At 36.5% G+C, this 14055-nt stretch overlaps 1 protein-coding gene across 1 annotated transcript in view; it reads right to left on the bottom strand.

Moving 5' to 3' along the window:
• Positions 1-2347: 2347 nt before the first annotated feature.
• JAKMIP2 (janus kinase and microtubule interacting protein 2) overlaps positions 2348-14055 on the bottom strand; it is a 79769-nt gene continuing 68061 nt past the window's right edge. Inside the window, exons 14-22 of the mRNA XM_087887414.1 lie at positions 13897-13995; positions 12135-12188; positions 11010-11075; positions 8810-8878; positions 7759-7836; positions 6727-6930; positions 6105-6170; positions 4836-4907; positions 2348-2626 (exon numbers count right to left, since the gene is read on the bottom strand). Coding sequence (XP_087743540.1) covers positions 4857-4907; positions 6105-6170; positions 6727-6930; positions 7759-7836; positions 8810-8878; positions 11010-11075; positions 12135-12188; positions 13897-13995 — 687 coding nt within the window. The 3' untranslated portion in view covers positions 2348-2626; positions 4836-4856. The remainder of the gene's footprint in view (positions 2627-4835; positions 4908-6104; positions 6171-6726; positions 6931-7758; positions 7837-8809; positions 8879-11009; positions 11076-12134; positions 12189-13896; positions 13996-14055) is intronic.

Below are 14055 nucleotides of genomic sequence, written 5' to 3'. Positions count from 1 at the left end.
TATTAATATTAGGGAATCCTCAAGGAACAAGATCAGAAAAGGAAGATATTTTACTTTTCAGTACTATTGTACACACGTGTGCTGTGTGTAACCTACAATGTATTCTCAACTGACAAGGACAATTTCATGCCTGGACATTTCCCAGCCAGCTCTAGTTGCTTGCTTAGGTTCAGAGCAGACTGGTAGATGTGGAAGAATTTTCCTTGAAGTTGGAGTCCAAAAAGTAATTTATTATTAAGCAATTCAAAGTTTGACATGTACCTCTTTTCTCTTTATTCTGCTTTTTGTTTTAGTAGTCTTATTCAATGAAAGTCTGAAAGGAAGAAAGTTTGGGTCTAAGTAAGATTTTGGAATTATGTGATGTAAATTTATCAAAGTATATGAAATATATACTTTGAGACATATAATATGTATCAAAATCTTCAACATACCAACTGATCGACTATAAGGGCTGAATCCTTGTCTCCCTTTGGAATGAGGACAAATTTTAGAAACCAACCTGATATGTTCTTTGGTTGATAGAACAAAACTGATTACACAGACTCAACTCAGAACTGTACTTGAGAAAGAACAGACCATGAGACTGCATTTAGTAGTCCAGGTCTGCTATTACCACTATTGTGTGATAAATAACAAGCCTTTTCCTGGGTGGCTAAATACTAATTGTGTGGCCTATATCATTACCTTAAAATCTAAAATCTGAAAGGGTCCCGTAGATAAATATTTCCAAGGTTTGCCTGACCCTCTAATGATTTCTCAGAGGCAAAGTCCACCAAACTACCTGTGACCCAAGCAAGTACTAGGAACAGATGGATTTTTAAAGAACAGATATGCGGCCAGGTATGTGAATATAGGGCTAAGTAATGTGCTTGGATTATCAAATTAGGCATGATGGTGACCAAGCAGTAGATGCTCAAAGTTTTAGGCATTCCAATCTTGGATTGGAAGAGTTTTTGTTAGATGTTCAGATTGATTTTGAGTGCTAAGCAGCACATAAAGTACATCTTTAAAGATAAATGCTATTGTTATTGATATGAGTTCAGGAACAAACATCCAGAAGAAAAGTAAGATTCGTTCTTTTATTTTTAAATGCAATTAAATTATGCAGGTTCATGGGTGACCATTCAACCCTTATTATCTATAGGGGGAATAAATAAGTCTACCATATCTGGGCTGTAGATAACAAAAGAAAAAAGAAGAAATCCAAGCAAAGAAATGCAGAAGACTCTTTGTTGCCATCTAATTGGTCATTTGGATTTTTACAGCCCAGATGTGGTAGCCTAAGAGGAGAGTACAAATGGAAAAATTGGGCAGTGAGGATTTTTAGGAGCAGAATTGGTGGGATACTAATCTCCACTAAGCTCTCTTGCTGCCTTAAGTGCAGTGACCTGATTGCCTTGAATGCATGGGACTTCCTCCCCCACCCCCAAATACAAGCCAGTGATTTCAGATGAGCATTTGCATGATCAAGAGATACTTCCACAAAGAAAACGATCAAAATTGAATGTAACACCTTGTCACCTAGAAAAGAATTGCTGCATTCAGGTAGACCTTAATGCTAATTTCAGACCTATTCTCACAAAATAAATTTGCATTTTTACTGTGCAGGGTTGCTAATTAAGAGGTGTCCCCATTATGATTCTTGCAGCCAGTGAAGAAAATAAACACGATGAGGGAAAACAAAACGCTTATTTCATTAGTACATTAACTGCTGAATGAATTCAAGGATGAAATTTTGTGAAGCTGAAGTCTCACTAAAGGTGTTTGCTTCTTCTCAGACGCCATTGTTTCTTACCCTTCTATCCCAGTTCCTGAATAGATATTAAGCAGCTAGTTAAATTAGTGTGGCATTCTCAGAAGAGTTTTTCGTTTGAAAAATGTAACATACATTTCTAGCACACAGTTCTTCATGGACGGTTTTCATAAGACTACAGCATGGGTCCTCACAAGCACTGTCAGCCACTCTCACTAGGCCTGATCATCCTTGATCTAGCAGGCAGCAGTAGGTTAATGTCAATTATATCTATCCTGTTGTCCACCCAGTTTGAAACAAAAACAAGAGTCTTTTGTTCACATTGCAGCTGTCATTGTTCCTGAGTTTAAAAACAGAAAAAAAGTGTCCCTGTATTAAGAAAGCCAATTTTTTTTTTCCAAATGGATATTATCATAATGGTCCTCTTAGAACTCTAAATACTTTGTCCCCTCAATTATTGAAGACTTTCATGGGAAATTGATGTTTTATGTTTAAAATAATCCCCCTGCACAGCAGGGATTGATAGTCTGTAGTCACTTTGGTTCCTTGCCTGACATACTATTACTCAATCTGCTGAATGTGGCTTCTTGCTGATTTTTTTTTTTTTAAAATAAACCCAGTGATGTATGCTGCTGGGATAGTCTCTCCCTCCTCGCAGAATTTCCTTAAGTGCAGCTGATATTGTAGCTTTAGACAGGAACTGTTAAGTAACAAATCTTGAATAATGGCTTTAAACTGCTTGGTGGGAGTGGTCTTGATTGCAGAGAGTTGCTTTGTTTTAAAGTAGTTGTAAACAGTGGGTTGTTGGTTTTTTTTTTTTTGTGGGTTTGGAAGCATCTGCCCTCTCAGGACTTTTCTGTGTTGGTGATCAGTCTGGAAAATGACCAAAAAAAAAAAAAAAAAAAGCATAGTTGAAGAAGTCTGCATTAGTGAAATTTAATTACCCATCTACTGCAAGATCCATGAACTCTAGAGTACCTTATATTGGATTAAAATAAGTTCTCATCTATTCTTTAAAAACTGATTATTGCATTACCCAACCTTTGCTCTTCAGAGCTCAAGAATACATATCATGGAGTTGCTATCAAATTTATTCCTCCTATTATAAATAGAAATATGAGGTTGCAGAGCTACAAAAGTCACTCACTGAGCTCTGTGATCAAGTGTAATCATGCACAGGGCTCTCAAGCTGCACAAGTTACTATCTGAACCATTATGTTATCCTGGAACCAAATTTATAATATCTTCTTAAAAATCTCCAGTGATGGAGCATCCATAACTTCTAAAGGCAAGCCATTCCACATATTAATTGTTATCACTGTCAGGATATTTCTCCCTATTTCTAGGTTGGTTCTGTTCTTGATTAGTTTCCATCCATTCCTTCTTGTTCTGCCTTTAGGTGCTTTGGAGAATAGGCTGATACCGCCCCCCCTCCTTCTTTGTGGCAGTCCCTTAGATATTGGAACACTGCTGTCATGTCATAGACATACTGAATCCTTTCAACCTGTTCTTCATGTTTTCTCTTCCAGTCCCCTAATCATCTCTGCTGCTCTTCTCTGCACTCTTTCTAGAGTCTCAACATCTTTTTTATATCAGGATGACCAAAACTGAATGCAATATGGTGCCGTCAGTCAAACAATGTCGACTGGTGACCCCCAGGGAGAGAGCCTTCTCTGTGGGGGCACCTGCCCTCTGGAATAAATTGCCCCCGGAGATTCATATGATTCCTGACCTATGTACCTTTCGCCGCGCCCTTAAGTCTTTACTGTTTCAACAGGCTGGACTGGATTAATAACGAATTTTAATGGGTGTTTTAGTTTTTAATTTGGGCCAAAATTATTTAATATGTTTTAAATTGTTTTTAAATTTTATGGATATATGTATTTTATTGTGGCTGTGCACTGCCCTGAGTCCCTCGGGAGAAGGGCGGTATAAAAATTTAAATAATAAATAAATAAATATCCCAAGTGCGGTCTTACCAAGGCACAGGCTGATCAGTTTAGATTAAATGAGAGATGTTCGATCTGCTAAAAGTCATATATGGTTTAACATTTTTCTGCCACAGTGGCCATCCAGACCCATTGGAATTCACATATTGGAAATAAGTTCATCACCCTCCTTTCATTTATGATTTCTAGCAATGGTATGTGGACATTGATTTGAGTGACATTAACATTGGATTATTTTAATTAATGCTCTCCTTGCCCATTGTGATTTCATGTTAATTCTATATCATATAGTTAATTCTATATCAAATACATAATATTTGAGCTTATGTTGGTGTATTTGTCATCTTGGATTTTTTTTACCAATATTTCTATAGGAACAATAATAACAGGAGGAGAATGTAGACGTCTTGTGCCTTTACTTATTTGAAAGAGTGAAAAGTTCTCCATTGGCTGAAATTGTTGCTGTGTGCCGTCCATATATATACTTTTGACCCAAATTCTGAACTCTTCTCTGGAGTTTATTTTGTTCAGAATATTTAACTTGTAATACATTTCTCTCATGCTTTTATTCTATAACAATATGAAATCATTCAATATAATGAGGTACTTAAAAACTATATTATGACAATAAATCAATTATTCCAAATTACAGTTTTGTATTTGAAAATTTAACTTAAAAATAACTGCTATGAGGAAAAATAATAATATATGTACATATGCACACCAATACCAAATACATACACATTTAGACAGACAGACATTTCACTGAGAAAGAAAACATTCCATTATGTATTACATTTAAAATAAATTATGCTTTAAATTTTTAGGTATATATTTAAAAGTCTTATGTGTCCACATAACACATACCTGAATTTTATTTAATAAACACGTACCTGAATTTTACTTAATAGGTAGCTGAAATTTGCTTTGATAGCTTTTTGCAGAACTTTTGCTCTCTGTGTAACATGTAAAAAGTAATAGACCTTGGCGAAATATTTGACAGTTGCTCAATCTATCCTTCCATTGTCATCTCTGATGTGAGTTCAGATATACACATAATAACTATGCTACTTTGGAACTGAATTGGAAAAGAGTATGTTGGTGTCAAAAAAGAAAGAAAGAATCACCCTTACCTTCCAAGAGGCACATTGACATCAAGGCCAAAGAATAAAGGCAAGAGAGAAGAACAAGAACAGAAACAGAAACTGCAAGAAAAAATAGTTTTAAGAGGTTTTTATTATCGTAGATATGGCATGTAATTTGAAAGGAATAAAATTCAATAGATCAGGGCTGTCAAACTCCCGGCTCACAGGTTGGATGTGTCATGCGCTGGCCACGCCCACATCCAGTTTAGCGAAGGGGGGAAAAGTCCCGATTTGTACGTGGCGCCGATGTTATGATGTAAATTTGACAACCCTGCAATAGACTTAGTCCAAGAAATCATACAGCACTATAATTTAAGGCTTCTATCTTACTAGCTAATCTCCTTAATGTCAATCTAATATTAATGGCTTCAGTTTTGGTGATATCATCTGATCCATAGGTGGGTGTTTTCTCCATAGAGGAATTCCAAGTCACTTCACTGGAGGGACTCAACCCACAAGATACCCTTTTCCTTAAATTTCTATTTCCTAAATTTCATTGAAACTCCCTTTTTGATTACATTACTAATTTAGGGCAAATTATTTATGTTTTTACAACCAAACTTGTTTAACAAGAAAACCTAGCAAAATGATAGCATCATGAATAAGCTTTTGTGTTACAAACAACAGCTTTTCATGTTTAATCACTATGGACAGGTGTTTAGTCTTCTCCTTTAAACAATATCCATCATGATATAAATGAACGATAAATGAACTATTTTGATTTTTGTTTTAAACTAAGATAAAATATTAGTTAGCTAAAATCCTCTGCATTTATTGACTGATTCTAACTTAGTAAAATAGAAAACAGTCCATTAAATAAAAGGGCAGATTGAAAAAAAGAATATAGTACCACTATAGTATAATAATAACAATTTTAAGCTGATTATTCTTAGCATGTTCAAATTGATATAATGGTAGAATAATGGGTAAAATCTGATTTCTGTTATTTTCTTATTATTACAGTATGATTCTAAAGGGAATCTGAATGAGGAGAAGAGATTAGATAGTGATTCTTGTATCATTAGAAGAAAAATGACACCCAACAGTCACATTGAAAACCCTTTCTGGTTAGTGGGGCATATCATTTGCCCTGGTTGTGTTCTTCCCAACATCATCAAAATCTCTGAAAATAGTGGTGGAGTCCTAGTGTTATAAAATAGGAAATTCTTAAAAGTATTATTATTATTATTATTATTATTATTATTATTATTATTATTATTATTATTATTATTATTATTGAAATGCAAAACAACCAACCTTTTCTTCCAAATCCTTTATCTGCCTCTTCTGGATGTCTGTTTTATCTTCTAAGTCTCGAATCCTCTAGAAACAAATTGAATGTATCCATAAATAATCAAATTAATAAAAAAATATGTCTTCTGAAGTCTGTCCGAAGACAATTAATTTAAAAATTTTAAACTAATACATATGAAAAATAAGTATCCCTCTAATTACATGGGTTTTAGCCTTTTCCAGGTTGAGGGACAAACGTTGTTTCATAATAAAGTGAAAGGATTACACTTTAACGTGGAGGGAATGAGGACCCAGTTTGTGGGGGCAATAAGCTGACTTTGTATAAATATACAAAAGTATGAAGGCTATTGCTTAATGCATTGTAAACCGCCCTGAGTCTCTGGAGAAGGGCGGCATATAAATCAAATTAAAAAAAAAAAAAAAGAAGAAGAATGTGGCCTGATAAAAACTAACAATTTTAATTTGATTAAAATTTATATTTACATATTGATTGTTCTCTAATACGATCAGCAATCTTTAATATTTATTTAATCATTGCTCTCACATTTTTATCTCAACAATAAATACCATGAAACCCATATATAAACTGGACCTCCCTAATGTTTTTCTATACACTGAACCTCACCTGATGTGCCTGTTGAAGCAATTCCATTCTCTCTTGGAGGATCTGACAGTCATATTCTCTGCTTTTTCTCAGCATTTGCCTTCTCAGTTTCTCTACAGCAGTTCGAAGTTCTTCCTGCTGCTTTTCACTCAGCAGTTCTCCAAACTTTATCACTGTTTCTTGTTGCAAAGCATTGTAAAGCGTAGCCTCAAGCTCCTGGATTCTCTAAGCAATAGCATAACAAAATATTGGAAGGGGATACAATCGGGTCAAAACCATCTGTTTGTCTCTGTACATATTTTAAATCAGTAGAACCAACTGGAATTAATAGACAATAACTATACTATATATTTCTCTCAAATGCAGCATACTACATTCAATGCCTCAAATCTGATGATTACTAATAGCTCCATATGACATCTGAAGGTAAACTTTTTTTTTACTCCCACTACCTACCCCCTCCTTTTCAGGACATACCATATGTTTTTCCATGCATTACAATGACAAATAAACCTTTGCGTACACAGTGCTCCACCCTTTTGAAGTTAACATGTAATGTGCTATGCCTTTGGAGTAGAAATTCGGATATTCACTGGAGCTCTCACTTATGTAAGGAGAACAAAAAAGTAGACTGACACATTATTTCATAGAGAGTTCTCTCTCTCTCTCTCCCTTTTTCTTTTCTTTTTATGACCCTGAAATGCCTTCTATCGAGATGGGATCAGGGTGACTGGATAAAGCTGAGCATTTACTGGCCGGATGCCCTTCCTGACACCTACATGTAGTTCACAGCATATTTTTTCTCCTTGCACCCTGATAGAGAAACATCTATTGCTGTTTAGGATTGAACTCTCAAACTCCCAAGTGTGAGACGACCTTCTTCAGCGAGTATCTCTCTCCCTCTCTGTCATCTAAAAAAATAACATTAATTTGGAGTTTGCTTTAACTAAACTTATGTGAGAACATACTGCAAGCCCATGCATTTGTCACTGGAATGCAGCAAACTTGCATTCTGAAATGTACTTTTGTTTCCATCCTTGGCTTTCAAATTACCATATAGGCTTGATCGAGAGCTTGTTTCCTATAGTCCAGTTCTTCTTCCAGATAACCTTTTATTTTACAGAACTGCTCCTATATGGAATGACAGTTTGAAAAAAAAAATCACTACTTTTAATATTCTTGAAATAAGAAAATATATACAGATAGTCCTTAAGCAATGGTGGTTGCTACCGGTTCGCCCTGGATTGGGCGAACCGGTAGCAGCAGCAGCGGGAGGCTCTGCCCACCCGCCCAGACACGTCTGTGCATGTGCAGAAGTGTCACGTGCATGTCCGAACGTGTGTGCACCAGGGGTGGGTTCTACTTACCTTTACTACCGGTTCGCAATGGGGCTGCGCGCATGTGCTTGCTTCGCTCACGCGTATGCATGCTCTTCTACTCAAGCAAAGAAGCATCTGTGCATGCACAGAAGCATTTTGATGACATTGGGGTTAGTGAGTGAATCCTCCCGCTGGTTTTACTACCGGTTCTATAGAACCGGTGCAAACCGGGGGCAACCCACCATTGGCGCACGCCCACAAACAAACCGGTAGCAACAGGATTTGAAACCCACTACTGTCTTTGACTTATGACCGCAAAAGAGCCCAAATTTCCATTGCTAAGCAAGGCAGTTATTAAGTGAGTTTTGCCCCATTTTATGACTATTTTTGCTACAATTGTTAGGTGATTCGCTGCAGTTGTTAACTGAATCATGTAGTCATTAAGTGAATCTGGCCTCCCCCTGCTTGTTGGAATCTGGCTGGGAAGGTTACACACGGTGATCACATGACCCAGGGCCAGTGCAACTGTCACAAATATATGCCAGTTGCCAAGGGCCCAAATTTGGATCACATGACCTGCAATGCTTGTAAGCGTGAAAAACAGTCATAAATCACTTATTTCAGTGCCATTGTAACTCCAAATGGTCGCTAAACAAATAGTTGTAACTCGAGGACTATCTGTAATAATACTCAGGCAAAAACAAAGGAAATTCCAGCAGGCAACTATCAATAAGCATGGGATAAAGTGAAAACTGCCCCCACCCCCAAAAGGTTTTCTTTCCTACCATGTCACTTTCCAATTCCATCATCTTCTGGTGCAGAGCTGCTTCAGCCCCCTCAATCTGCTGTATCCACTAGGGGAGAGGGAAAGAAAAGGAATTATTAAGTCCGCGTTTCAATTCTACTATAATATTGCCAAAAGTGCTGTTTTTCCATTTCATCAACTATAAACTCAGAGCGTAGAATTTTGACTGCAGTTGCTTCTAGCCACTTGCTATCAGCTAATCATCAAGGAACAAGGAGTGAGAAATGAAACCTGGCTACATCCTCTGACCTGGCATTGACACATTGAGCTGTGGTGGCGCAGTGGTTAGAATGCGGTACTGCAGGCTACTTCTGCTGCCTACCGGCTGCCTGCAATTTGGCAGTTCGAATCTCACCAGGCTCAAGGTTGACTCAGCCTTCTATGCTTCCGAAGTCAGTAAAATGAGGACCCAGATTGTTGGGGGTAATATGCTGACTTTGTAAAATCTCTTAGAGATGGCTGTAAAGCACTGTGAAGCGGTATATAAGTCTAAGTACTATTGCATCACAGTATGGCATGCTGGTCTGATGGCCACGGAAAGAAAAACATTACAGAGGGTGGCAAGCACAGCACAAAACATCGTGGGCTGTCCCCTGATACCACTAGATGAAATCACTAGGACTCGTTGCCTTAGAAGAGTGAAGAAAATTCTCAGGGACGACTCTCACGCTGGTCATCACTTCTTTACCCTCCTACCATCGGGAAGGAGATATAGAAGTATAGCCAGTCGCACAAATAGGCTGAAGAACAGCTTTTATCCATGGGCTGTCAGACTCCTGAATGAGAAATAACATCATAACTATGTAGTATGATGGACTGCAGGGCCGGCGCAATGTGTAACATGTTCACACTGGTGCAATAGGACTGGGTGTTTTGTTAATATGATTTATTGGGTTAGGGATTTTCTGTCTTCACTGTGAGTTGTATTGTGTTGGGGGAGGTGCACTGAGGGGGCTCAACCAATCTCATTGCACATATGTTGTGTACTGACAATAAAGATTTGAATTGAATTTAATTGAATCTCCAGATTATATGGTGGCTAGTTACAGTTGTGGAATGTCCTGTACATGATCAGAGACATATGGTTGCTACCTTTTAGGTCTCAGGTCTGAAAATATTTTCTAAGCAAACTCTTGGCAAGTCTTGGGCTAACGGTATGCATTTAAATATCTATTTTATTCTCTGCTGCTGTACTACTGAATGATGACCAGTTTGTATTATTATTAAAAGATATGCAGACTTGGAACCATAGGCTTCAGAGACATCTGTCCTGTATTTAAAGTACAGATTGACCTAGTTAGTGTACATTACTACAGCATGCATCATAGTATGCTATTTTTCATAATTCCTCTACTTAAAAGAAAAACCCAGTAGCTGGCATACCGAAAGTGTATCGTTAATTGCTCTCTTATTATTCTATAATGAGGTTTCTCTAATCAAGCAGTTCTTATCTCTAGACATTTATCTGTATAATTAAATACTGATTTCATGAACATGGACTGCAGCAAACAGGCTAAAGCAAGCTGTGACTTCGACAATTGGAAAACGGTTTTTTTAAATAAATTTTTTATTTTATTTTAATTCAAACATCATCTTCCATTAAACAGTGTGTCGTCTGGGGACATATATTTTGTGCAAATATTTTATACAATAACAATTACAATTTACAGCCATATTTATCATTTTAATCTATTCCTAACTTAATACTAATACTAATATACACCTTACCTAATACTATAACAATCCTCTTCTTAATTTATTTAACTTCGACAAAACATTTTCTCTATTTCACTCCTCTTTTTTCCACTTTTCATATTTATTCTCTAACCATTGATAAAATAATTCCCATATATTACAATAATCAGATTATTCCTTCTCTTTAATTTCGAGTGTTAACCTATTCATTTCTGCACATTCTAATATTGGAAAGAGTTAAATAAAGCAAATTAAAATGATTGCCTTAGTGGAAGTTCAACTTGAATAATAAAAGCCAGTTACTTTTTCTTTTTGGGGAAAGATGCATTTTGGATAACATTTCATTCTTATTTGTTCACACCACACATACAGATTACATATATTCCCACAGATTGCACTTTTCTCTTCGTAATTCTGTACCTTGTGTTAACTTTTCGATTCATATTAAATAATATACATGAGATACAAAATACATTTAAAAATACCTTTTCTGCAAGAGATAAGACAGTACTGGCTTGAATTATAGCCACTTGCTCTTCATTTCTCAAATTCTGAAAATTCAAGAGGCAGAAAATCAAATTAAGAAAGCAGCAATAGTTTTCCATGCAGACATCTGGTGAACATCAGAAAGTTTTGCTCTGGTGCATCTTTTCTTGATGCAGGGATTTTGATACACTGCAAAACTCCTAGTCTTCCACATTTATTTAGACAGGAATTCCCAACCAGCAACCTATGAGCAATTCCCAAATTTCATTTTTGACCCTCTGAAAAATCACTGAGATTTTTTGTTGCTTTTTGGCATGGAGTTAAGCCACAGAATAGGTCCATTAAGTTTTGAACGTATATAACATTCCTAAAAATTAATTGTAAAAAGTGAAAAGCATAAAGAGAGAAGATTCAAGTCAAAACTCTCACTGTTATGGTTTTAAAGTTAGTCCTGCAGCCCTTGTAACCCAAAGCTGCTGATGTTTATTGTAAAAATATAAATATCTATTACAATGGAGGTACTGCTTAAATAGAAGAAACAGCTCTTTGTATATTAAGAGCTGGGAAAATGTTTTCCATCCAAATGAATGGAAAATCTGTGAGTGTAGTGTTTACACATATATTTTACCACGAAGTCAGGAATGTTTAAAATGATAACCAACCATAAAAGTTAGAGCTTCAGGAAAAAAGTAATCTAAAAGTAACATCCCAAATAATTTGATTTCCTAAAAAAAGTCTCATCTGTATAAACTGTTAATATATGTGATCGGCTAGAAAAAAATTAGAACAACATTCATAGGAATTAAGCCAAGTCTTTCTCAACTTGGTGTCTTCTAGATATATGTGTAAATAGCAGATTGGGGAAATTGATTCTAGTCTATTCTAGTCTGAAACCTTCAGTTTTTTTTTATTTTAAAAGCTTCACAAATGTTATAGAATACTATCTTAGTAGCCCATTTAGAGATAATTCAAACAGGATAAGCTCTTTATTTATAAAAATAGAGAATAATGGAGCAGGGAGGAATAATGAATGAAATTCATTTATTTTGATTGATCTTTTATTCTGCAATACTACACATTTTCTAGATGCTATAAACACCTTGTTAGCTATCCATATCACTTACCCCATTGTCACCCAAGATGTCTAACTGCTTTATAAGGTCTGGAATGCTAACATCCTATAAAAGAGATGATAAAATTCAGAAAAGAAGGAGCAAAGGTTTTCATAAACAGTATCTATTTTATAATATGGACTTGATGATCTAGAAATGACTTAATATTTCCTAAGTGAAGGAGCAGAAAAGGCCTCAAAGCATCGTAAAATCGGTGGAGAAGACTTTAATGTACAGCCATCTACATGGGGTACTAGCAAAAGAAAAGAAATGAAGAAGTACCATGTTTTTCATTCCATAAGGCACACTTTTTTTCCTCCCAAAAGTGGGTGGAAGTGTCTGTGCGTCTTGCAAATATGAGCAACAGGCAGCAGCGGCAAACGGTGGCAGCGATCCCCACCGCCTGGAACAGCTGATTGGCGGTATTCCAGGAGGCCGATCCAACTGCCAATTAGCTGCTGGGAGGCAAAGGCTCCAGCGTTCCCTGGCGGAGGCAGCAGACACGGAGGAGGCAGGCTGTTTGCTGTTTGCGACTAGTCAAATGAATACCGCATGGACACTGGGAGCAGAGGCAGATTTTTTTTTTTCCTCCTCTAAACTCAGGTGCGTTTTATGGTCAGGAACGTCTTATGGAGTGAAAAATATTTGTGTGAGAGGCCTAGTGTATAGAAAATCTAACATTGAGGAGGAAGAAAAATAGCTAGACTGGTTCTTAAACATTTCTTTACAACTTTAAGACTTGTACAAAAAACATTTAACATTCATATCTTCTAATATTCAGACTACACTATATATTTGTTGGTAATCAAATTTTCCATTTCTGAATGGTATCAAATGTTTTCCTGTAATTGAGAGTAGACAATGCTAGCCAACATAGAATGTTAATCAGAATTCTAGCATGGCTCTGTATTCTCTATTGCCACTTTTACTTCAAGGAACATTACATATTTCCATTTTCTATGCAAGACACCAACACTATAATCTTTTATAGATTTTATAAATTTGCTTAGAAGGCCTTTTGAATTCAACAATGCACAGAGGACAATATCAGTAGGTATAAATGGTTAAGCTGCTTTGAATTCTTGCATGTATACAATGAATCAAGAATGGATTATGTACAGTAAAACTGTTGGCAACACATTTAGAGTGTTCAAAATTATAGGTTCTGTATCCTTTGTTAACAAAAACATTGCCTGTTCTTCAGTCTACAATAGAAGAAGTATTACAACCTGCCCATTTTCTGTACTTTTAAGAGTCTTCTATGCAAGGGTGGGATTCTACCGGTTCGGACCAGTTCGGACGACCCGGTAGCTCTGATGATCAGCTGGGAGCGAATCGGTTCACTCTGACGATCAGGTCGGCCTGGCCACCCGCCCCTGCGCTTTACTTACCTTTATCTTCTCAGCTGATTGGCGCAGCAGAGCAGATTGCCGTGCCTCAGCTGTGTTACTCCCAAGTGGTCACACAGAAGGTTAGTATTTGTAAAACGGTGCACACGCTTGTGTGCGCGCAAAACGCATGATCACCGAACCGGTTGTTAAACCAGCAGCATCCCACCACTGCTTCTATGCATGAAACTTAAGTTTTAACTTGAATTGCAAATTGTAGATTATATATACAAGCTTTCTATAAACATATTATCTTGAATGTTTGTAGGCGAAGGACAGAACTGATCCCCTATTCCCTCTCCCTCCATGTTTTGAAAACTACCAAGATATATGATGTCACATACTAAAAAACCATAATTATTTTTAATAACCTCATGTTAACATACCTTGACACCTTCTTTCATACAGTAGATTTGTAGAGCGCTTACACCATCAGAGAATGGATGGATTTGTAGATTAAAAGGTGGAGATCTTCTTTCTCTTTCCTTGAAACAAAAGATAAGGTAAAACATTTAACACTTTCTATTTGTTTGATTTTTCCCCCC

The sequence above is a fragment of the Pantherophis guttatus genome, chromosome 2 (assembly GCF_059756535.1).
Source record: "Pantherophis guttatus breed Tessera chromosome 2, ASM5975653v1, whole genome shotgun sequence".
In the NCBI taxonomy this organism is placed as follows: domain Eukaryota; kingdom Metazoa; phylum Chordata; class Lepidosauria; order Squamata; family Colubridae; genus Pantherophis; species Pantherophis guttatus.
Note: the sequence above shows the minus strand (reverse complement) of the source record. Positions and strands in the feature narration are given on the sequence as shown.